Source organism: Rattus rattus, chromosome 5, assembly GCF_011064425.1.
Source record: "Rattus rattus isolate New Zealand chromosome 5, Rrattus_CSIRO_v1, whole genome shotgun sequence".
Lineage (NCBI taxonomy): Eukaryota > Metazoa > Chordata > Mammalia > Rodentia > Muridae > Rattus > Rattus rattus.
Window position 1 is genome coordinate 132,618,173 of NC_046158.1, and position 22,306 is coordinate 132,640,478.

Sequence of the window (22,306 nt, forward strand, 5' to 3'; positions counted from 1 at the left end):
TCCTTTCATGCTCTCGCAGGAGTCACAAACCAGACATTTACAAATTCATAACAGCAGCAATGAAAATGACTTCATGGTTGGGGTCCTCACATGATGAGGAACTGTATTAAAGGGTCATGGCATTAGGAAGGTTGGGAACACTGTTTTAATTTTAACCTCATCTACTGCACCATGATTATTTTGAAACAAATTATAGATGCATGACTTTACCTGAAAATTCTTGTATCTATCATAAAAAGTTAAACTTATTCTTTTTTATTTTCTGTGTATGTGTGTGTGCCTGCATGTATATATGTGCAGAACATGCATATAGGTGCCTGTGGAGGCCAGATGTCAGATCTCCTGGAACTGGAGTTACAGGTGGTTGTGAGCCACCTAAAATGGAAGTGACTGAGTCGCTCTCTGATATCCACCTCCATACCTATGCACCACCACTCCCCACCACCCTGCACACCCCCTCACACACACACACACCGCACACACACACACACACACACACACACACACTGCACACGAAGTAGAGAACAAGCCAGGTGTGGTGGTGCACGTGTGGAATCTCAGCACTTGAGAAGAGAATGCAGGAAGGTCAGGAGTTCAAAGCCATCCTCAGGAACGTAGCTCATGATAGCTAGCCTAGGCTATATGAGACCTTCCTTACCTTAAAGGAGAAGGGAAGGGAAGGTGACTGAATCCTTGTAGGAAATTTATGAGTGTTTCACTATTAAATACAAGAGGGGGCTTCTGCCCTACTCCCAGGTAAATGCTTTCTGTGACAGAGGTGTGTGGCACCTCTTTGGATTCAGGGCAGACTATTTAAAGGAACATGGCACTTGCAACACTGAGGGAATGATTAGTAAGATCGGGCACTGCTGATCTTACTGGGCTGCTCTTTCAGGTCACTCTCTGACAATGTGTCTGTCTTCAGATGCTCAAACCAAAATCAAGGTGCTAGCCTTGTTTCCTCAAGCAGGGAATAAATGGCTTTATTGCTTCCTCTCTCCTCAGTTATATATACAAACCCACCAGAAAGTCTGAAGAGACAGACAGACAGACAGACAGACAAAAGAAGACTTGCAAGCTCACTAACCAGAGAGCAGCATGACTTCCAGTCCTGTTGCCTCACCCATGGGTATGGGCACCCGCCATTCTTGAGGGCAGGCATCTTACCAACAGAAGAAACAATGACATAGAACTTTTGGTTTTTAGAGAGGGTCTTAAAGAGGCAGGACTGGCCGGGTGGTCACTTGCTCTGTAGACCAGGCTGGCCTCAAATTCACAGAGATTCACCTGTCTCTGCCTCTACTGGGATTAAAGGTGTGTGCGACCATGCCTAGCCCTTTACATAAGCTTCTTAAGACAGAGCTAGCGAGGGCAGAGGCCAGAGCACGTGCTCAGTTTTACACCTATCAAACTCTAATTTTTTTATTACACTAAGCAATTTTTTAGATGTATTTTTATGTGTTTGTTTTGCCTGCATGTGTATCCACATCCTGTGTGCATGCCTGGTACCTGCAGAGGCTTTGTGCCCCTGGCATGGGGTTTGCCGATGGCTGGGAACTGAACTCAGGTTATCTGCAAAAGCGAGTCCTCTAACTGCTGAGCCGTCTCCTCAAAAAAAAAAAAATGTATTATTTTTATTTATGTGTGCTTATGAGTATGTGGCATGTATGTTTAGTTGCATAAAGAGGCCACAAGAGGGAGGTAGGTCCCTGAAGCTGCTGTTATTGACCATCGTAAGATGCTGTGTGGGTTCTGGGAACTGAACCTGTGTCCTCTGTAAGATAAGCAGTGCCCTTAACCACTGAACCCTCTCCTCAGCCCCCTAATTTGTTTTAACTAGGTAATCCATTAGCATTATTCACAAATGTTTTTGTTTCTGAGATGGGGCTCATGTGTTTTGTGTGTCTTAGGCCAGCTTCCAACCCTGTGTAGCTGACGATGACTTTGAATGCTTGCCCTCCTTGTCACCATCTCCCGGGGCTGGGGTTGTAGCTGTGTACCATCATGTCCGGGTTTATTTGGTGCTGGCAATCAAACCCAGGGTTTGTTTTATGCTCAGCAAGCCTCTACCAACCTAGCTGCATCCTTAGCCCATGATTTTAAAAGATTGACTGGATAGCATCTCCCCATGATTCAAAATCCAGTGGGTATGAAAGTGCAAACAATGAAGTTCTTTTCCTGCCCTGGCCCTCAGCACCCTGGCTCATTTAAGGTAAACCAGCCTGACCTGACAACCGTTACTGCTGTCTGGCTCTCAGTTCTCCCTCCTGCAAGTAGAGGTTGGATTTTGTTGTTATTTTGAGACAAGATGACCAAGTGTGGCTCAGACTGGCATTCAAGTCACCACTGCTTCGACTACAGTGTGACACTACACCTGGCTTCCTTATTTTATTCACTTATGAGAAAATGCAGAACTAGCCAGGTGATGGTGGGGCACACCTTTAACCCTACTACTGAGAGGCAGAAGCAGGCCATCTCTGTGGGTTCAAGGCCAGCCTTGTCTACAGAGCAAGTTCCAAGACAGCCAGTATTGCACAGCTACAACCTCAGCAGCAGGGGCTGGGGGAGGCAAGGATTGGGCAAGCATTCAAAGTCATCCTCAGCTACACAGGACTGGAAGCTGGCCTAACACACACAAGACACGCGGACCCCTAACTCAGAGGTAGGAAGGTAGGTAGGTAGGTAGGTAGATAGATAGATAGATAGATAGATAGATAGATAGATAGATAGATAGATAGATAGAAAGAATGAGAATGCAAAACTAGTCCTCAATGCAAGTTTTATGTTCTTTTAAATAGTCTGCAAGGTATGTTTTGTATCTTTTATAACTAGAGATGAACAAATTCATGTGTGTGTGTGTGTGTGTGTGTGTGTGTGTGAACAAAGTCTTATTACCTTATACTGGCCATAAATCCCTGGGTCCTGGTGATCCTCCCAGCCCAGCCTCCCTGTGCTGGAGTTGCAGGTGTGAGTCACTGCCCATCTAGACACATTGTAATTCCTGTTGTGATAATGCCATTCTAGGAACTAGGGTGCAGAATGTACTTGCCAGCTGGTGGGCCCCAGAATTTCAGAGTCCTGATACAGAGACTAACGCTCCTCTAGGCGAAGCTGGCGGTGGAGGATTTCAGAGTCCTGATACCGACAACTAAGTCGGCCGTGGAGGTGGCTTAGGCTGGCTGACAGCGTTGCTTTTCTCTCCCTGTAGTGCTTTTCTGTCTGAGCACATGATCCAGTGCTGCATTTCAAACACTCGGTCCTTGAACCGGGCCAGTTAGTTGGCAGGTGTTTCCTGGGCTCTTAGAGGACCTGAGTTACAGTGTGCTGATTAGAGCTGTGCTAGTGTGTGCTCTGTGTCTGCGACTGTTCTTGCAGAGCTGTCCCCATAGAACTGCCAGACATTTTCTATCCGCATTTGGAGAGGCTGCACACCATGAGAGGAGGATTTGGAAGATACAGATATGTTGGAGGAACAGGGAAATCTGTATTCCCATCACCGCTAATGCTTTGTTGAATGTTTATTTTTATATAGTCAGGATGACATGAAGCCATGCAATTTTTTTCATCTTTATTAACTTGGGTATTTCTTATTTACATTTCGATTGTTATTCCCTTTCCCGGTTTCTGGGCCAACATCCCCCTAACCCCTTCCCCTCCCCTTCTCTATGGGTGTTCCCCTCCCCCCTCCTCCCCCCATTACCGCCCTCCCCCCAACAATCACGTTCACTGGGGGTTCAGTCTTGAAGCCATGCAATTTTATAAATGGCTTTTTCATTTATCACCATTTTCTAGTCATTTTAGAGCCTTTTTTTTTTTTTTTTTTTGTAAAACTGGGTACTTGTGAGGAGGAGATAAACTCTCACTGTATTCCCCAGACTGATCTTAAAGTCAGGCTCAAGTGGCCTCTGGCTTGGTCGGCATCTGGGGTCAGCCAATACCAAGTGTCTTTTAAGGATGGGAGTGTAGTGAGCTTTTCTTCCCCTTTTCTTTTTGAGATGGGTTTTACCATGTAGCCCTGTCTGTCATGAAACTTGCTTTGCAGATCAGCCTGGCCTGGAACTCACAGTGACTCCCTCTCCAGCGCTAGGGTTAAATGTTTAGCTGGTGTCTTGTTTGCTCTCTTTAGTTTTAAAAGAGAAATGATGAAACGTTGCAAGTGAAGTTGAATCTGTCTCTCTCTCTGGTTACATTTTCTAATGTGTTTCCTCCATTGTCCAGTTTGGACAGCGGACAACCGTCATCTGGTGCAAACCACTCTCTATAACTTGATATGGGTTGGTTGGTATTTTTGGGAACCGGGTCCCATTTGGTCAGTGTCAGTCTGGACTAAAACTTGTCAACTCAAGGATTAGCTAACTTTTTCTGTAAAAGTCTAGATGGGAGATACTGTGGGTGTGGGAGCAGAGAGCTTATTTTCTCTGCTGAAGCCACTGCGCTGTACTGGTTTGTAGTCACTGTAGCGCTAGGCGCATGCAGAGCAGGGTCATGGCTGTGTGTCAGCGACGCGTGTTACAGAGATGGGCATGGACCTGATTTGGGCTGTGCTCTGCAGACCTCTTATGTATTGCTTTTAAAAATATATATATTTATTTACTATATGTGAGTACACTGTCGCCATCTTCAGACACACCAGAAGAGGGCACCAGATCTCATTACAGATGCCTTTGAGCCACCATGTGGTTGCTGTTAATTGAACTCAGGACCTCTGGAAGAGCAGACAGTGCTCTTAACCACTGAGCCATCTCTCCAGCCCCTTGTTTTGTTTTGTTGTTTTCAATCTCCAGCCCTCTTACTTACTACTTTTGCTGACTGCTGTATTGGACTAGCTGCAGTGTGGGTGTACTATACTTTAGTTTCTGACTTTTCTGTAAATGGATCTGGAGAGGTCCACTTTGTTTTCTGATGTAGCACTGCTGAGCTACAGTGGTAGCTCAGTCGGTGAAGTGTTCGCATAAACTAGACATGGTGGCACATGCCTGGGATGCTACCACTGGGGAGATAGAGGCAGGAGAGTCAGAAGTTCATGCTGGCCTTAGTTAAATGGTGAGTTTGAGGCCAGCCTGGGCTACATAAGACCCTGTCTCAAAAGCAAAAAAGAAGCATCCTTTCTGTTTCTGCACACATGCAAGGTTCCATCAGGACATGAATATGCGCAGAAATTCTAGTTGCTGAGGGCTTTGATGCTACAAGCTGAGCCTGGAATTCCCATGGCTTAAGGACAGCTGTACCACGGAGCTGCAGCTTGTCCTTCTATTTTTTTTTTTTCTTTGAGTCAGGGTCTCACCATGTAGCCAGCCATAGCTGGCCTAGATCCTACCAATTGGTAGGATCACAGGCATGCACCGCCATGTCTAGTTTATGCAAGTCCTCCACTATATAGACCAGGTTCCCCTTGAACTCATAGAGCTCTGCCTACCTCAGCCTCCTGAGTGCTGGGCTGGTTTTTTTTTTTTTTTTTTTTTGGTTTTGGTTTTTGTTTTGGTTTTTTAGTTAGATGTATTTATTTTGTATGGATGTGTTTGTGACTGTGTGTGTGTGAGAATGTGTGCATGCATGTGCCTGTCATTTTGTGTGTGTGGAAGTCAAGTCAACCTTTGGGAGTCCATTCTCATTCTGTCAGGTGGGTTCCAGAGACAAAAGTTGTCAGACTTGGCAGCAAGCATCTACCCAATGAGCCATTTCACTGGCCCTCCCTGACTGATTGGTTGGTTGACACAGGGTCTAACTGTAGCTCTGACTGATCTGGAACTTACCATGTAGATCTGGCCTCAAACTCACAGATATCCACCTGCCTCCATCTCCTGAGTGCGAAGATGTGCATCACTGTGCCGGCCGCTGCCCTTGTGGGTTTTTTTTTATTTTTAAACACCATACTGGACAAAAAAATGTGCACTGGGGGCTGGGAGCGTGGTTCCATGGTATAGTGCTTGTGTAGCATATACAAAGTTATGGTCTCAAACCAAAATCATTTAATGTCCATTTGTGACCCTCTGTCCTAGTAGCACATAGTCGCTCAGAATGTAGTCCACACCAAATTCTAGACTTTGAGATGAGTCTCCATGACAACCAGCAAGGGCAACATGAATTCAAAATGAAGTACTTAGGGAAGAGTGTGGAAGACTGTGGTCCCCTGAGAAGCAGGTAACTGATCTTCTCAGCAAGCACAAACCACAAGGTTGAAGAACACAGCATGGCACAGCCAGTCAGCCAGTGGGTGTTTATCAGGGACGAAGGGTCTGACAGAAAAGGTTCTCAGGAAGCAGGGGACAGGTTGCTAACCGAACTGCTGGATTTCTCTCAAGATTTAACACTCTGTGATTAGACCTGCAGGAGAGCAGAAAGAAGGTAATGAGAGAGTCCAGCATCATCCCAAGATTGCCCTCTGTGCTGAGGAGGACCCAGACTAAGATTTGAAGCCCCGGGGGCAGGAAGTTGAATTGAAATAGAATTAGTCTTCCTGAAGTAAAACATCAATAATACATGGCGACCAGCCTCGCCGTGTGAGCTCAGAAAAGAAATGTGTTGAGAGTTGAGGAGATTGAATGAGAGGACTCATTTTGAGGAGTTCCTTCCTTTGTTAGGAGTTTTGAAGATGAATGTGGATCATTAAACACTTCCTTGTTTCCCATCATACATCACAGCTCTAAAAATGTACGGAGCTGTAATGAAGTCAGCAGGCCCTCGGGTCGTCTTTGCATAGGATTTTTATGCAGCAGACTCAGGCCACATGTCTTCACAGGTGTGAGTGGGACAGGCAGACTGCCGCCTCAGGAGGACGCCATGCACAGGATGCTGTCTGCTCACAGTCCAGCCCCCTTAGACTCGGCAGACTCCCTCCCTGTCCAGCTGCCAGGTGCTGCATCTGATGCCTTCCCCAGGGAGGCTCTGAGGCCAGTGTTTCCCTTTGTACCCACACCAGCTCGCTAGGCTTCGGCTGGAATTGGGAGAGATGTGGCATGTCCTAGTTTGCTTTGTGTTGCTATGGTAAGACTCCATGGCCTACACAACTTGGGAAGGCAGGGGGATTGTTTGGCTTGCAGGTCACAGTCCATCATGAAGGAAACCCAATCAGGAACTCAAAGCAGGAACCCGCATGCAAGGCTACGGAGGAGCACTGCTTACTGACTTCTCCTCCTGGCTCAGCCTGCTTTCTTACACAACCCAGGGCCACCTGGCCGGTGATGGCACCAGCCACTGTGGTCTTGCAGGTCAGACCTGAGTCCTGTGAGTGCCCCCTAGGTTTGCCTTCAGGCAGCTCTGAGGGGCCTTTTCTTGGCTGCGGTTCCTCAGATGGACGTAGTTGATGAAAACCAACTAACGAGAGGTGACTGGGACAGCCACAGAAGGAAGAGCCATTCCAACGCTTGCTCTCCCTGTTTTCACACCTTTTAAATTAATTCATCAGCTTGTTTGACACAGGATCTCAGTATGTAAACCTGGCTGACCTGGAACTCTCTGTGTGGACCAGGGCGATCCAGGCTGGGATTAAAGGTGTGACCACTGTGCCTGGCTTTAGCATCTGGTTCTTTCTTCCCACCTGACAACATTCCTATCTGATTTTATTTTTTTAAACTTTGTAAAATATTTTATTTTATTTCTGTGTATGAGTGTTTTGCTCACATGTATGCCTGATGCCCAGAGAGACCAGGAGAGGGTGTGACATCCCATTACAGATGGTGGTGAGCCACCATGTGGTTACTGGGATTTGAACTCAGGACCTCTGGAAGAGCAGTCAGTGCTCTTAACCACTGAGCCACCTCTCCAGCCCGAGGGGTTTAGTTCTTATTGGGTGCCAGTGAGTATTCGATCTCATCTTTTAAAAGTGGGAAACTACAAACTAATTAGTAGAAAATTGTTGTTTAGCCAAATTGTTGTTTAGCCAAAATTAAGGTTTAGCCATGTAGTCTCTGCAGTGACCATTTATGACAGTTTTAGAAGGATTTTCTCTTTGTCTTTTTTCTTTTAAATTCGGAGAATTGAAGCTGTGGCATCCCATATTCTAGGCATTAGCTCCACCTCCACCCCCAAACCCTGTAATAGTAATTTTGATCCATTGTCATAGAAGCATATGGGCACGGTAGAGACGTTGTAAGCACCTTTGCCAGTGCCTTAAGGTTTGCTGGTCACCCTAAAGAAAGGCGAAGGACCTGTGTTTGCAGAACTTTCAGAAGACACATTCAGAGAGTAAGAGCTACTCAGGTTCTTCATTCTAATTTTTTTTCTTTCTTTTCGGAGCTGGGGACCGAACCCAGGGCCTTGCGCTTGCTAGGCAAGCGCTCTACCACTGAGCTAAATCTCCAACCCCCTTCATTCTAATTTTTAAAAAGGATTTATTTATTCATGTTTTTAATGTATCTGAATGCTCTGTCTTCATGCTTACCAGAAGAAAGCATCAGATCCCATTACAGATGTTTCTGAGCCACCATGTGGGTGCTGGGATTTGAACTCATGACCTCTGGAAGAGTAGCCAGTGCTCTTAACTGCTGAGCCATCTCTCCGGCCCCTTCATTCTAATTTTTATTTTTGCTTTTTGTGTAATACTTTTTACCAATTCTTTGAGAATGACACACAGTGTACCTTGGTCATATGTGCCCTAACTTTTATTTTCCCCACATCTCCCTTCCATGGCCCCTTTCACGTTCTGGTTCTTTTCTCTTACTTTTTGTCTTTTAATAATCCACCCAGTCCAGCTAATTCTGTTCATATACTCCTGGATATGCCTATCCACTAGAGGGTGAAGACCTACAGGGGCCAACACTCAAAGTCGACCACTCTCCCCAGGAGCCCTCAACAGTCAGTAGTTCCTTAGGGAGAGCTGTAGAATGTTGACTGGCTTGATCTTCATCTATGAAAGCAGCCTGCAAGATGCGCCCTGATCAGCTCCAGCTGATTCCTTCACCCTCTGTGACCAAGGGTGTGGTGACTTCAGCAGGAGGCTCTCACCATTAAGTTCTGGTGGGTAGCCAGGAGCACTCACAGTGGTCTTTATTATTTGTGGGTCTCTGGGACACCCCTGACCAACCAGTTGAGGAGAGGCATCCCACATGTGGCACTGGACTTTTTTGATTTGTCAACTATGGCTTCTGGGAGGAGCATTGTCATCCTTTTAGGATAACTCCAACTATTCTGTGTGCTACAGTTACAAATACATACGTTCTTTACTCAGCAATTCAATTTCTAGGAATTTATTTCTATATGTTTGTCTGTATGTGGAATGATTATATGCCCTAGGTTCTCAGGATGGACTCTCAAGGACAGGTAAAGTGTGTCTGTTTTTCTGTTTGAGACGGATCTTACTATGTAGCCCAACCTGGCCTGCATAATCTTCCTGCCGTGGCTGGGTAAGTGCAGGGATTACAGGTATGCACCACCACATCCAGCAGCCTAAGTGTGCCTATAGCATAGAGGCGAAATACGCTGCAACGATCTATACAATGTTTAGTTCTTTACCTGTTCATTTTCTTGTGTGCTTTTCATGTATTTATTTTGGTGCTAGGTTTGAGTTAGCCTTTGTTTGCTAACATGTACTCTATTGTTAAACTAGACCTCAGCCAGGATTTTCCATTAGGGTTCACTCTTAGGTTCCCTGTTTAAGCTCATACTGTGTAAACTACACTCTGTGCTTCCCTTATTTAATTAATATATCTTGACATGAATTTGCTTAGCTTAACAATAAAAACTATGCCACATTCCTCGTACGTATTTAATCACCCCCTCTTGATGGAAACTGGAGTTGTCCCCACTCTCTGGCTATCACAGTGTCATAGCTAATTTCCTAGGAGAGATATGTCTCTATATAAGACATAGGATAGAATCTTAGAATTGTTTGGTCAGAAGGGCTGTATATTGAAAAATTGAAAACAGTTTTTATTATATTCTATTTATCTGTTTGTATACCTATGTGCACAGTTGTGGAATATATCAAGGTCAAAGAACACCTTATTGAACTTCTACCACGTGGGTCTTGGGGACTGAACTCAGATCCTGAGGTTTGGTGGTGGGTTCCTTGGTGAGCTCTCTTGCTGGCCTTTGCACATTTAAAATAGTTTCAAGTTGTTGTCCTTAGGGGTTTAGTAATTCATAGAATAGAAGGTCACCAGGCTTTTAAAAGACTTCCAATAAGGGTAGAGAGATAAGAATGCTTGATGCTCTTCCAACAAAGCAAAGTTCAGTTTCCAGTGCCCCTGTCAGATGGCTCAGAGCAATCTGTAGCACAGCTTCAGGGATCGTACAGCCTCCCCTGGCCTCCGTTGGTGTCTGCACTTGTACACCTTTCCACACAGAAACACACACAAAAGTAAAAAAAAAAAAAAACAAAAACCAAAAAACACATTAAAAAAATAAAAAAAAAAAACCAAAAAACAAACCAATAATAGCAATACAAATAAAGGTGTGATACTTCATGCTTATAATCCTACCACATGTAGTTTTTTTCTCTAAAAAGAAAAGAAGATAAAATGCATTCTGTAGTGTAAAATGAAATATTGATTGAGGGTGAATACAAATTAATCTTAGTGGACTGCAGTCTTTTTACTACTGAAGCTGGCTAAGGTCCCAGGAGAAATACCTGGTGCAGTAAAGTAGCTAAATATGGCTGTCAGAAGGTCAGCAGGTAAAAACTGTGTGCCTACTGCTGTCAGGTAGGCCCTGGTGACAACAGTACCATGCTTACTACTTTTGTCTTTTTTCTAGAACCTTAGCATCCCGAGCCATTTTGGATTTGTAGCCCTCAAGGATAAGCTGGTCAGAGTTCATCATGTCCAAGTTAAAAAGCTCAGAGTCAGTCCGGGTGGTAGTTCGCTGTCGGCCTATGAATGGCAAGGAAAAGGCTGCTGCTTATGACAAGGTGGTAGATGTGGATGTGAAGCTGGGGCAGGTATCTGTGAAGAACCCCAAAGGCACATCCCATGAGATGCCCAAGACCTTCACCTTTGATGCTGTGTATGATTGGAACGCCAAGCAGTTTGAACTCTATGATGAGACATTCCGACCACTTGTGGACTCTGTCCTGCAGGGTTTCAATGGCACAATTTTTGCCTATGGACAAACAGGAACTGGGAAAACCTATACCATGGAAGGAGTCCGTGGTGACCCTGAAAAAAGAGGGGTCATCCCCAACTCCTTTGATCACATCTTCACCCACATCTCTCGATCGCAGAATCAACAGTATCTGGTCAGGGCATCTTACTTAGAGATCTATCAGGAAGAGATCCGAGACTTGCTTTCAAAGGATCAGACCAAAAGGCTGGAGCTCAAAGAGAGACCAGATACAGGAGTGTACGTGAAGGATTTGTCATCTTTTGTCACCAAGAGTGTGAAGGAGATAGAGCATGTGATGAATGTGGGAAACCAGAACCGGTCAGTTGGTGCCACCAACATGAACGAGCATAGCTCGCGGTCGCATGCAATCTTTGTCATCACGATTGAATGCAGTGAGGTGGGCCTGGACGGTGAAAACCACATCCGAGTAGGAAAACTGAACCTTGTAGATCTTGCTGGCAGTGAGCGGCAAGCCAAGACTGGAGCTCAAGGGGAAAGACTGAAGGAAGCGACCAAGATCAACCTGTCCCTTTCAGCCTTGGGTAATGTTATCTCTGCCCTTGTAGATGGCAAAAGCACCCATATTCCATATAGAGACTCAAAACTGACCAGGCTTCTCCAGGATTCCCTTGGTGGCAATGCCAAAACTGTGATGGTAGCCAATGTGGGGCCTGCCTCTTACAATGTAGAAGAGACCCTGACCACTCTGAGATATGCCAACCGTGCCAAAAACATTAAGAACAAGCCAAGGGTCAATGAGGACCCAAAGGATGCTCTGCTTCGTGAATTCCAAGAAGAAATTGCTCGGCTCAAGGCCCAGCTGGAAAAACGTTCCATTGGCAGGAGGAAGAGGCGAGAGAAGCGGAGGGAAGGTGGTGGCAGTGGTGGGGGTGGGGAAGAGGAGGAGGAGGAGGGAGAAGAGGGTGAGGAGGAAGGGGATGATAAGGATGATTACTGGCGGGAACAGCAAGAAAAACTGGAGATTGAGAAGCGGGCCATTGTAGAGGACCACAGCTTGGTTGCAGAGGAGAAGATGAGGCTGCTGAAGGAGAAGGAGAAAAAGATGGAGGACCTGCGGCGGGAGAAGGATGCTGCTGAGATGCTGGGTGCCAAAATCAAGGTAACGTACGCTTCCGTGCTGTACTGTCCCTTTCCCTTTCAGCTCCTTTTCTTAGGTCAAAAAATTTATTCAGTTAGGGCCTTGGCATGGTGACAAATGCCTTTAATCCCTACACCCAGGAGGCAGAGGCAGGTGGATCTCTTGTGAGGCCTGTATAGTAAGTTCAGGATGGCCAGCTACAGAGTGAGACCCTCTTCCCCCAATAATAGTTGAAATCATGTTACATGAATAATAATGATCAAGTGTGTGCACTTTATGAGGACCAGCAATAAAACCAGTACCCAGACATTGCTGCTTCTAGTACGGAATAGGACATCTCTCCTCCCACCACGTCTCCTCCTCTTCTCCTCCCCTTAAAGAACGTGTATTTTTAAATTATTTAATATTTCTGTTTATATTTTTGAATCAGGGTTTTTCTATGTAGTCCAGTCTGGCCCTGAGTCACAGCAATCCTCCTGCTTCAGCTTACTCAATAATAGAGTGCTATGCCCAGCATTTTTTTCTAAGGCAGGGTGTCATACGTATAGCCCAGGATAGCCTTGAACTTGATAGTAGCCAGAACGAGCACAGGCATGTGCACCGTGCATGCTTCATGTGGTGCTGGGAATCACAGCCTTGAGTGCCTGTGGCACAAACACTGCCCACTGAGCCACAGCCTCAGCTGCCATCTCCTTAGATGCTCTCCCCCAGGGTTGTCGTCTGGAAGCCAGCGTTTGTTCTTCTCTGGCTTGTCTTTGTTTTAGCTCATCTGTCCAGTTCACATGGGCTGCTGCTTAGGTGCTAGCACGGTTCGCTTTTACTTGCCAGCGCTCTGTCCCTAAGAACCTGCACTGACACCTGTGGTGGTGTGGTTGTGTCCAGCACTGTCACTGTTCCAAATATTCTGTGGTGCTCCACTTTCCTCTTAATGTGGGCCATTTCCATGTTTGAAACCACTCTTATATACTGCAGTGATTCATTTTTTAAAACAAGATTTATTTTATGCGAGTACACTGCAGCTGTCTTCAGACACACACTTAGTGCATCGGATCCCACTACAGATGGTTGTGAGCCACCATGTGGTTGCTGGGAATTGAACTCAGGACCTCTGGAAGAGCAGTCAGTGCTCTTAACCACTGAGCCGTCTCTCCAGCCCTAGAGTGAATCTTTTGAAGCACCCACCTGCTTTACTCCTCCTCCTCCTAACAGTGGTGATTGTCTGACTAACTTTGATACATTTGTGGCCGTAAAGCAGTGCCTGTGAGATTTTAGCCCAGTACCCTGGCTGTATACTCAGGTTATACTGTACAGTACTTCCGGTTAGTTCTACCAAAAAGTTGAAACTCAACCCCCAATCCGCGCCCTACCACCATTTCTCTGTGCTGTTCTGTTACAGGGGCCTCTGAACCCAATGTGTGGAGAGGCTCCTGACATCTGCTTGCTTTTCCTTAGAGGCTGGGTGATTATCTTGAGTGTGAAGACCCCTTAGCTTTGTGTTTTCCATCTAGCGCAGTGTTCTGTTCCCTTGGGTGTCCAGCTTTGGGCTATCAGTGGGCTCTAACGGCCAGGGAGACTACAAAGGTGGTTCCAGAGGGCTGAGATGGCCACCAAATGAGCTCAATCCGGAATTCCTCTGAAGTATTGGATTCTTACTGAATTTAAAGAAACCTTAATTTCTTTCCTAAAATATAGCCACATTTTCTCCCCCCTCCCACCTTGAGATGTGGTCTTGCCGTGTAGCTGTGGTTGTCATGGAGTTATGTGGATCAGGCTGCCCTTGAACTCATAGAAATCTGCTTGCCTCTGCCCTGAGTACTGTGATTAAAGGTCCCAGTTGAAGTTTCTTAAGAGCAAGGCTGTGGACCTTTTGGTCTCTGGACTTGTGTTCCCCTGGCCTCGACACCATCTACATATTGAAGGCTCTCAGTCTGTGTAGCCTGCCCAGAGCTGTCTTCGTAGCTTTTCATCTCCCACAGCCATCAGCACTGGTGTCCACCTTCCTTACCTCAGTTGTCCCTGCTCGCTCTTCTTCCCTCTCTTTTGGTCTCCTTGGTCCCAGGGCCTCTTGCTCTTGCCTCATCAGGCTCCCTCGCCCATGCCCCCCGCTCAGCAGCCTCCTGCCAGGGCTCCATAGCTGCCCTCTTCCTCCTCCTGTTTCGGGGGTGTGGTCTTAAGCAGTCTGGCTGCGCACTCTTGCTGGGCATGCCTGTCCGTGCTCCCTGAGGCTCTCAGGACCAAGCCTGGCTTCCTAACAGGGATCTGCGGCTTTTGCTCCAACCTCCATTGGCTGCATCAACTTCCTTATCCTACTCCTGTGCTAAAAATGGGGGTAGGACTTTTTTCTTAGTAGATCTTTATTTTTACTTCAGCTTTTTGTGTAGCTGTCCCTTCAGACAGGAAACTGTCCCCAACTTCCTCTGAAAGCTTGACTCCTCTCCCTCCAGTGTGCCTCTCCCATTAATTACTCAAACTTTCTTCCTGATAGCATCCCATACATCTGGTTTACTTGTCTATGTCCCTAGGTGAACTCTGAGCCTCTGGTCTGTAGTACACCAGATATGTGTAGAGTGGGTCAGTGCTGTGGATAAATAACCCAATAAACGACTTGGTTAAAAAATAAAAAATCCTCAAACCCTGAAAAACACAAATGTTTCAAGCAACTGGACCTTCAGTGTTATCCAGCTATGGGCAGGGCGCATTGATATTCCCCAGACTGGCTTTTTGCTTGCTTGTTTTGGGGGAGTTGTTTTTGTTGTTGTTATTGTTTTGTTTTGTTTTGTTTTGTTTTGTTTTGTTTTGTTTTTGGACAGGGTCTCAATATGTACCTCAGGCTGGCCTGTAACTTAAAATCCCCTAGCCTTAGTCTTATGAAGGTTGGGACCACAGGCATGGACCATTATGCTTAGCCAGTCATGAGCCTGTCTGTCCTGTGAGGGGCTATGTTCTGGGAGAGACCACAGGGTGGATTTTCCTTTGTTCCTCACTCAGGCCATGGAGAGTAAGCTGCTTGTTGGAGGAAAAAATATAGTAGATCATACAAACGAGCAGCAGAAGATCTTGGAACAGAAGCGCCAGGAGATCGCAGAGCAGGTAACCTTGCGTTCTTGTATGGGGAGGAAGGCATGCACTGACATCAGGCCACAGAGCCTGTGGGATGAGATCAGCTCCAGAGGGAACGGACAGGAGCTAAGCTGTCAGCCCATGCTAGCCAGAGACTGACTAGGAGCATCCAGCCCGCATTGTCTAGACATGGTCACTAGGGCAAGCTGATGGATTTTGTGATATTGCTCAGAAACGTCGAGAAAGAGAAATCCAGCAGCAGATGGAGAGTCGAGATGAGGAGACCTTGGAACTGAAAGAGACGTATACCTCATTGCAGCAAGAGGTAGACATCAAGACCAAAAAACTCAAAAAGGTAGGAGACAGGGGTGCTGGGAGCCCTGGGGGAAGGGCTACACCATCTTTGAACAGCCTTTCCTCATCTGTGTCTCCCCCGGCTCTATAGCTATTTTCCAAGCTTCAGGCTGTGAAGGCTGAGATCCATGACCTCCAAGAAGAACACATCAAAGAGCGCCAGGAGCTGGAGCAGACGCAGAATGAGCTCACCAGAGAGCTAAAGCTCAAGTAAGTACCTGGCAGGTTCCTGCAATGACTGGGTCTGGGAATGACTGTCCAGAGGACAGCCTACCTGCTTGCCAGTTCACCCTCTGTTCACCCTCTCACCAGTTCACTGTCACCTGCTTGGTCCTGACAAGGTCACTTCATTTCAGCCTATTTCTTCCAGGTCACCATACAATCTCCCCATTTCTTCTCTGTTATTTTCTTGCCCCTTTATTGTAAAATTTATTTATTTATTTATTTATTTATTTATTTATTTAATTGAGCTAATGGACACCAGAGTATTCTTCAACCAGAGTACTTTAAGACCATTCATTGTTCTCATGAAATCTGGGCTTTTTTTTTTTTTTTTTTGGTTCTTTTTTTTTTTTTTCGAGCTGGGGACTGAACCCAGGACCTTGCGCTTCCTAGGCAAGCGCTCTACCACTGAGCTAAATCCCCAATCCCGAAATCTGGGCTTTTTAGACAGGGTTTTATGTAGCTCAGTGTGGTCTCAGATTTGCTCTGTAGCCAAGGCTGGCCTTGAACTCTGGATGCTATGTACCATCACCCTAGTGCTGGAAATCAAACCCAAGGCCCCATGCAAGTGCTCCTATGGAGCTGTGAGCCCAGACCCCTGAGCAATGTGTTTTAATGCTCTATAGCGGATAGAGTGTCATAGCATGTCTGTCATTGAGCGCTTGCAAGGTTGAGGCAGGAGGATCACAAGCTCAGCCCAGACTACACAGGGAGATCTTATCTTAAAAATAAACAACCAGACCTTGGTTCCATTCCCAGCATACACGTAGTTGTTTACAACCATCTGTAACTTCAGTTCCAGGAAATCTGACACCCTCTTCTGGTTTCTGTGGGCAACACAGTGGTGCCCAGGCATGTATACAGGCAAAACAAACACACAAACACACAAACAAACAAACAAACCTCATGCACATAAAATGAAAAATCTCAGTGTGCATGGGGCTGAGAGATAGCTCGGCAGGTAAAGGTGCTCAGTGCAGCCCGAGCGACTGTGCTTGATCCTCAGGGTGCACATCAAGGTGGAAGGAGAGTTTATCTCACAGAGTTGTCCTCTGACCTCCACACATGCTTACACACACACACACACACAGACACACACACACACACACACAGACACACACACACACACACAGACACACACACACACAGGCACACAATAATAAACAATATAAATTTCGCTCTAGCAGTTCTCTTTGTAAGCATGTACTTCTCAAAACAAACGATCAGAATAAGAACTGTCAAAATACTAGTACTAGTCATCACTGGATACTGGAATTATGAAAAATTATATTTTCTAATACATAAATAGAACCTTTGTAATCATATTGTGAAAAATAAGTTTTAAAACACCAAACATCCCTGGGTTCGGTCCCCAGCTCCGATAAAAAGAAAAGGAAAAAACCAAAACCAAAACAAAACAAAACAAAAAACACCAAACAACAGAAAGAGAAAATGTCACATCCTCAAACTGTTTGAGGAAACCATTTTCTCTGTTATAATCTCTTTTTAAACATCTTAAATAGTCTGTTCCTTAGCACCCTGTGATGCTGAGGCACTTATCCTGTGTCTGTCATATAGTATCACCCTTGGCATTGTTTGTTCTGAGGTTTTGAAATAATGGAGGCAAATATAGGCCAATCACAACCATAGAGATAACCTCGTAGGTTCCTATTTCCTGTTCAATATTTTTTTTATTATTCTTGCTTAGTAGCCTAGGTTGGCCTATAACTCACCTTGTAGCCCAGGGTGATCTTGAATTCATCATCTTCCTGCTTCAGCCTCCAATTGCAAGGACTGCAGTGTATATCTCCCTGCCAGGTTGTTTGAGGCTTTCCTGGTCACTGGTCAGGTAGAGGCTTTTCTCAGGAATCATCTTTATTTTTTGCATTCAATTCTTACTACCTTGGATGATTAGAATTAGAATGGACAGTGTTCCAGCTTGAACAGCCAGTCACAGGGGTGGGAGAGCTTTCATCCCTAACCTGCATTCAGCACTGTGGAAGCCCATCTGCTTTGGGAAGCAAATGTTTGCCCTAGGATGGCTTCTATGTCACCCCCCTCCCCCAAATACACACACACATACTCTCTTTGTCCACTCACATCCTTACTCTGTTTGTGCCTGGCTAGGATGACCTTTCCATATTCCTGGACCGGCCACTCTTAGCACCTGTCACTTCTGTACTGCTATCTCTCGCATCAGGTGAGGACCGGGTGTCTTCCATGTTTGGATTTCAGCTCTGCGTATGATATTGGCCTGTAGTACTTGCTCAGTAGATGTTTGCTGAGTGACTTGACTCGTACCTCATTGCTCCATATATTCATGTGCACAGATAGCGAACACTGTGATTTATTTTGTTGTTGTTTCTGGAGAAAGACTTTCACTGTAGTCTAGTATGGCATCAGAGACTCAAAGGAACCTCCTACCTCAGCTTCCCAGGTAGCTGAGACTATATAGGTGTGTGCATTTCCTGGCTCTACGTGCAGTCTTCTTCTGCATTCACCTATGTGTATTCTTACAGGCATCTTATTATAGAAAACTTTATTCCCTTGGAAGAGAAGAATAAAATTATGAATAGATCCTTTTTTGATGATGAAGAAGACCATTGGAAATTACATCCTATAACAAGACTGGAGTAAGTCACTGTTGACCTGAAGTAGGCTTGCCTGTGGGAAAACAAAGAATGTTGCAAGGTGGACTGGGGTGCTAGGATGTGGGGAGTGTGCACTGAAACTTGGAGCCTGCCTGCTGATGTTGTGGCAACCACGGGCCCAGGAGGTACAAGCTGGTACTAATTGTATTAGAAACTGGGAGGCTTTGTCACCCATGAACTAGTTAGGTATAGCGTTTCCCATTATCTCAAATTTTCCTTTCCCCTGTCAAACCAAGTGTGCTAAGCCACAGGACAGAGGCATTATTTTGTATGTTAGCCTACACCTGGGCTCTTCTGGGGCCCAGCTCTCTGTCACGAAGCAGGAGTAGTAGTATTGGTAGCTATACTTTTCTGCTGTCTACGAACAAGACAGTGACTGGGGTCCCTTCCAGTTAGAAAGAAACATGAAGCCCACATCTGAATCAGATGGCGCCTCAAGCAAAAAGCTAAGCAGTTATCAGGCTTCTGTCAAGCCTTGGTCTCAGGAGTTCCTGCTTTGAGTTCTTGCTCTGGCTTGGAGTACTTACCAGAGTACTCACTGAGTACGTATCCCATTGGCCTCATCTTGGGCTGTGGGGCATATTCCAGCAGGGCCTTAGCTTAACATTGTCATCTGTTTTCAGGAACCAGCAGATGATGAAGAGGCCAGTCTCTGCCGTAGGATACAAGAGACCACTGAGCCAGCATGCACGGATGTCCATGATGATTCGGCCAGAGCCACGGTACAGGGTGAGGAGACTGCTCGTGGATTTTAAAAACTAGTGCAATTACATTCATTATTTTAACGTGTGCATGTATGTTTTGGGGGGCAGGGTGACACACATGCACATGCCACAGCAGGTGTCAGAAGACAACTTGTGGCCATTAATCTTCTTTTTTTCACCATGTGGGTCCCAAAGTTCAAACTCAGGTTGCCAGGCTTGGCAGCAAACTAATGGGAATGGCAGGGGTTTGGGGTTTACTCCATAAAGTGCTTGTCTTTCGAGCAGGAAGACCTGGGTTCAAGCCCCAGAATCCACATAAAAATGCCAGGTGTGGTGATAGACACATTCTCATTGCATTTTAGTGGTGTGTGTGGGGGTGGGGTGGGGTGTGTGGGGGTGGGTGTGTGTGCACTAAACTAGTACATTGAAAGACTTGGCAGCACACACTTTTCCTTACAAGCCATCTTGCCAGCTCTGGTGGTATGTCTTTGTAACTCCAATACTGGGGAAGTAGAGACAAGGGCATCCCTGGGTCTTACTAGCCAGCCAATTTAGCATAATTGGTGAGTGCCAGGCACTGAGAGACCATGTCTTAAAGGAGGTAAGCGCTTTCCTGAGGGTGAGGCCTGAGGCGGTTCTCTGGCCTCCACAGGCATGTGCATATCCCTGCATCTGCATTTTCACACACAGTTAAAACAAGAGGTGAGGCCGAGTGAGAGTTAGAACCTCAGGACAAAGGAGGAGTGGGGAACAGGTACCCTGTCCTCAGAGGCAAGGAGAGATGAACAGTGAGGGATCTGCAGGCAAGTGTGTGGAACTTAGAAAGATAGACGTTTAGTGGTGGGCCGTGGGCCTTTGCTAGGAAACTGCTACTTTCATTTAACGTGTGTGTCACTTGCATAGTCACTTAAAGTGACATAATTGAGCACTGTTTAACAACCCCAAAATACATTACAATAAAATGCTTCAGATTTTCTATTTGCAAATACTTTCTATGTGCTGGTCCTATACCTGATGTCTGATTGCCCTCTCTGATTGAACTCTGTGTAGCCAGCCCTGTTGTTTGGAAGGTAGGTGGTAAGTGATGGCCTGGGAGCACTGTGCCTGACTAAGTTATAAACAGTGTTACTCTTCATGGTGGCACACATATGCAATCCAGCATTCAGAAAGTATTTGAAGGCCAGCCTGGTTTGTATAACATGATCCAGGCCATCCAAGTTTACTTATAAAAACCTTATCTCAACAACAGCGCTAAGAAAAAAATTTGAATGGTAAAAGTCTGGTGTGTGAAATACATGAGCATGTGAACTGCTTGCCTGTGATTGTTGAAAGTGCAGTCAATTTAAAGTTCCTTCATTTTACTTAATTGTATTTTGCAACCTGTATTATTTTTGTAATGAAGATTTTTACAGGATCACATTCTGTAGCTTAACCTAGCCTAGAACCTCTATGTAGCTCAGAATAACGTCAAACTAGGCAGTCCTCCTGCTTGAGTCTCCCAAGCACAGAGATTACGGTGTGAGCCATCATAACTGGCTTCACTTTAAAAGGAAAAAAAAAACCAAACCAAACAAACAAAAACAAAAACAAAAACAGAAGTTCTCTCCTTTCAAACCAGAACCAGATGAACTGGGTGCTGTTCCTCCTGGTGCTTAGTCATTTAAAATAGAGAAAGAAAAGCAAAAACTGCTTATTGTGTGGGATTTTATAGGGAGGAAGAAGGGCAGGGTCAGGCAGAAGCCTCAGAAGCATGTTTCTAGCTATTTCAGATGATGCAAAATGTGCCAGTTTTGGTAAGTGAGTCAAGAAAATGTTTTTAAAGTGTACAAGAGAAATGTGTGTCTTTCCAGGGGACAGGCATGACCAAAAGTGGGGTTGAAAGCAGTAACTGATGCTAGTAATCAGCTTGCGTCATTGGAGAAATTCTGTGCTCTGCCTGGATGGTAAAAGCTGATGAAGGCCCCCTGCCTCTCTGGAGCCCCAGGGCTAACTTCCTGGAGGCAGTCGGCAGCAGCTGCTCTCTGTACTGAGTTGTCCTCAAGAGTTAGACAGAGCGCATCCACCAAATGCTGCTCTGTGGTGGAGGCAATTCACAAACTGATTATGAAGCAGAGCCCAAAACTAGTCCTTCAAGCTCAAGCCCCTGTCTTGCCCTGCACCCACTTCCAGGGACACACAGATGCTGTGCCTACAAACAGCTGGAACATCTGTGTAAGCTATTAGTGATGACTATTTTCTTCTTCGCACCTTTTCACATCTTGTATGAGACATATTTATTGCAAAAAACAAAAGCAGAAAATCAGGGTAGAAAATTAAAACCATCTAACTTAAGTATGATGAATCACGACTGGAAGGATGAGGCAGGAGGACGGCCACCTCGTATACATAGGATAGAAAGAGATCACGCACACACACACACACACACACACACACACACACACACACACACGGAGAGAGACAGAAAGACACCTAGAATAATCTATAAATAGCATAGAAACAAGGCAAAATTGTTTGGTGACTAAGATGAGCATTATATAATCCAAGAAGATACTAGTACTTACTTACAAGCTGCAAAGCCCAGAAACATGAAGCCAGGCTGGATGAACTGAAGGGAGAAATGGACAGGTTAGTTATAATTGTTGGCAACTTCACTGCTACATTTTCAGTAATGGATAGAACAGTAACAAGGAAACAGGAGATTTCAACAATATTAAAGGCAAATTAAACCTAACAATCTGTAAAACACTTGACTTCTTCACTCCCCAAGTAATTCAAAACATGAATTATCTTAAGTACACACCAGATGTTGTGTTTACACCAAAGAATTCAGTGCACATGTTGTCCTATTCAGCTTTAATTGTCAACCTGACAAAGCTTAGAGCCATCTGAGAGAAGAGTTTAGATTGAAAAGCTATCTAGATCAGATTGGCCTGTGGGCATGTCTATCAGGAGTTCCTTGATTATCAGTTGATAGGGAGGGCCCAGCCCACTGTGGTTGCCATGATCCCTAGGTCAGTATTTCTAGGCTATACAAGAAAGCTATACAAGTAGGACCCAGTGAGTGAGTAGCTGGCCAGCAGCATTTCTCCATGGTTCCCACTGTCTTCAAATGCTGTGCCCCCTGATTAGTAAATCGTGGAAGAGCAAGCAGGCCTGAATTCAGGTTCCTGCATCAA

At 45.5% G+C, this 22,306-nt stretch overlaps 1 protein-coding gene across 1 annotated transcript in view; it reads left to right on the forward strand.

Annotated features, from left to right (window-relative positions):
* Kif3b (kinesin family member 3B) overlaps nucleotides 1-22,306 on the forward strand; it is a 39,576-nt gene that overhangs the window by 11,552 nt on the left and 5,718 nt on the right. The window contains exons 2-7 of the mRNA XM_032904471.1: nucleotides 10,693-12,160; nucleotides 15,128-15,229; nucleotides 15,432-15,554; nucleotides 15,645-15,763; nucleotides 18,295-18,408; nucleotides 19,050-19,155. Coding sequence (XP_032760362.1) covers nucleotides 10,757-12,160; nucleotides 15,128-15,229; nucleotides 15,432-15,554; nucleotides 15,645-15,763; nucleotides 18,295-18,408; nucleotides 19,050-19,155 — 1,968 coding nt within the window. The 5' untranslated portion in view covers nucleotides 10,693-10,756. The remainder of the gene's footprint in view (nucleotides 1-10,692; nucleotides 12,161-15,127; nucleotides 15,230-15,431; nucleotides 15,555-15,644; nucleotides 15,764-18,294; nucleotides 18,409-19,049; nucleotides 19,156-22,306) is intronic.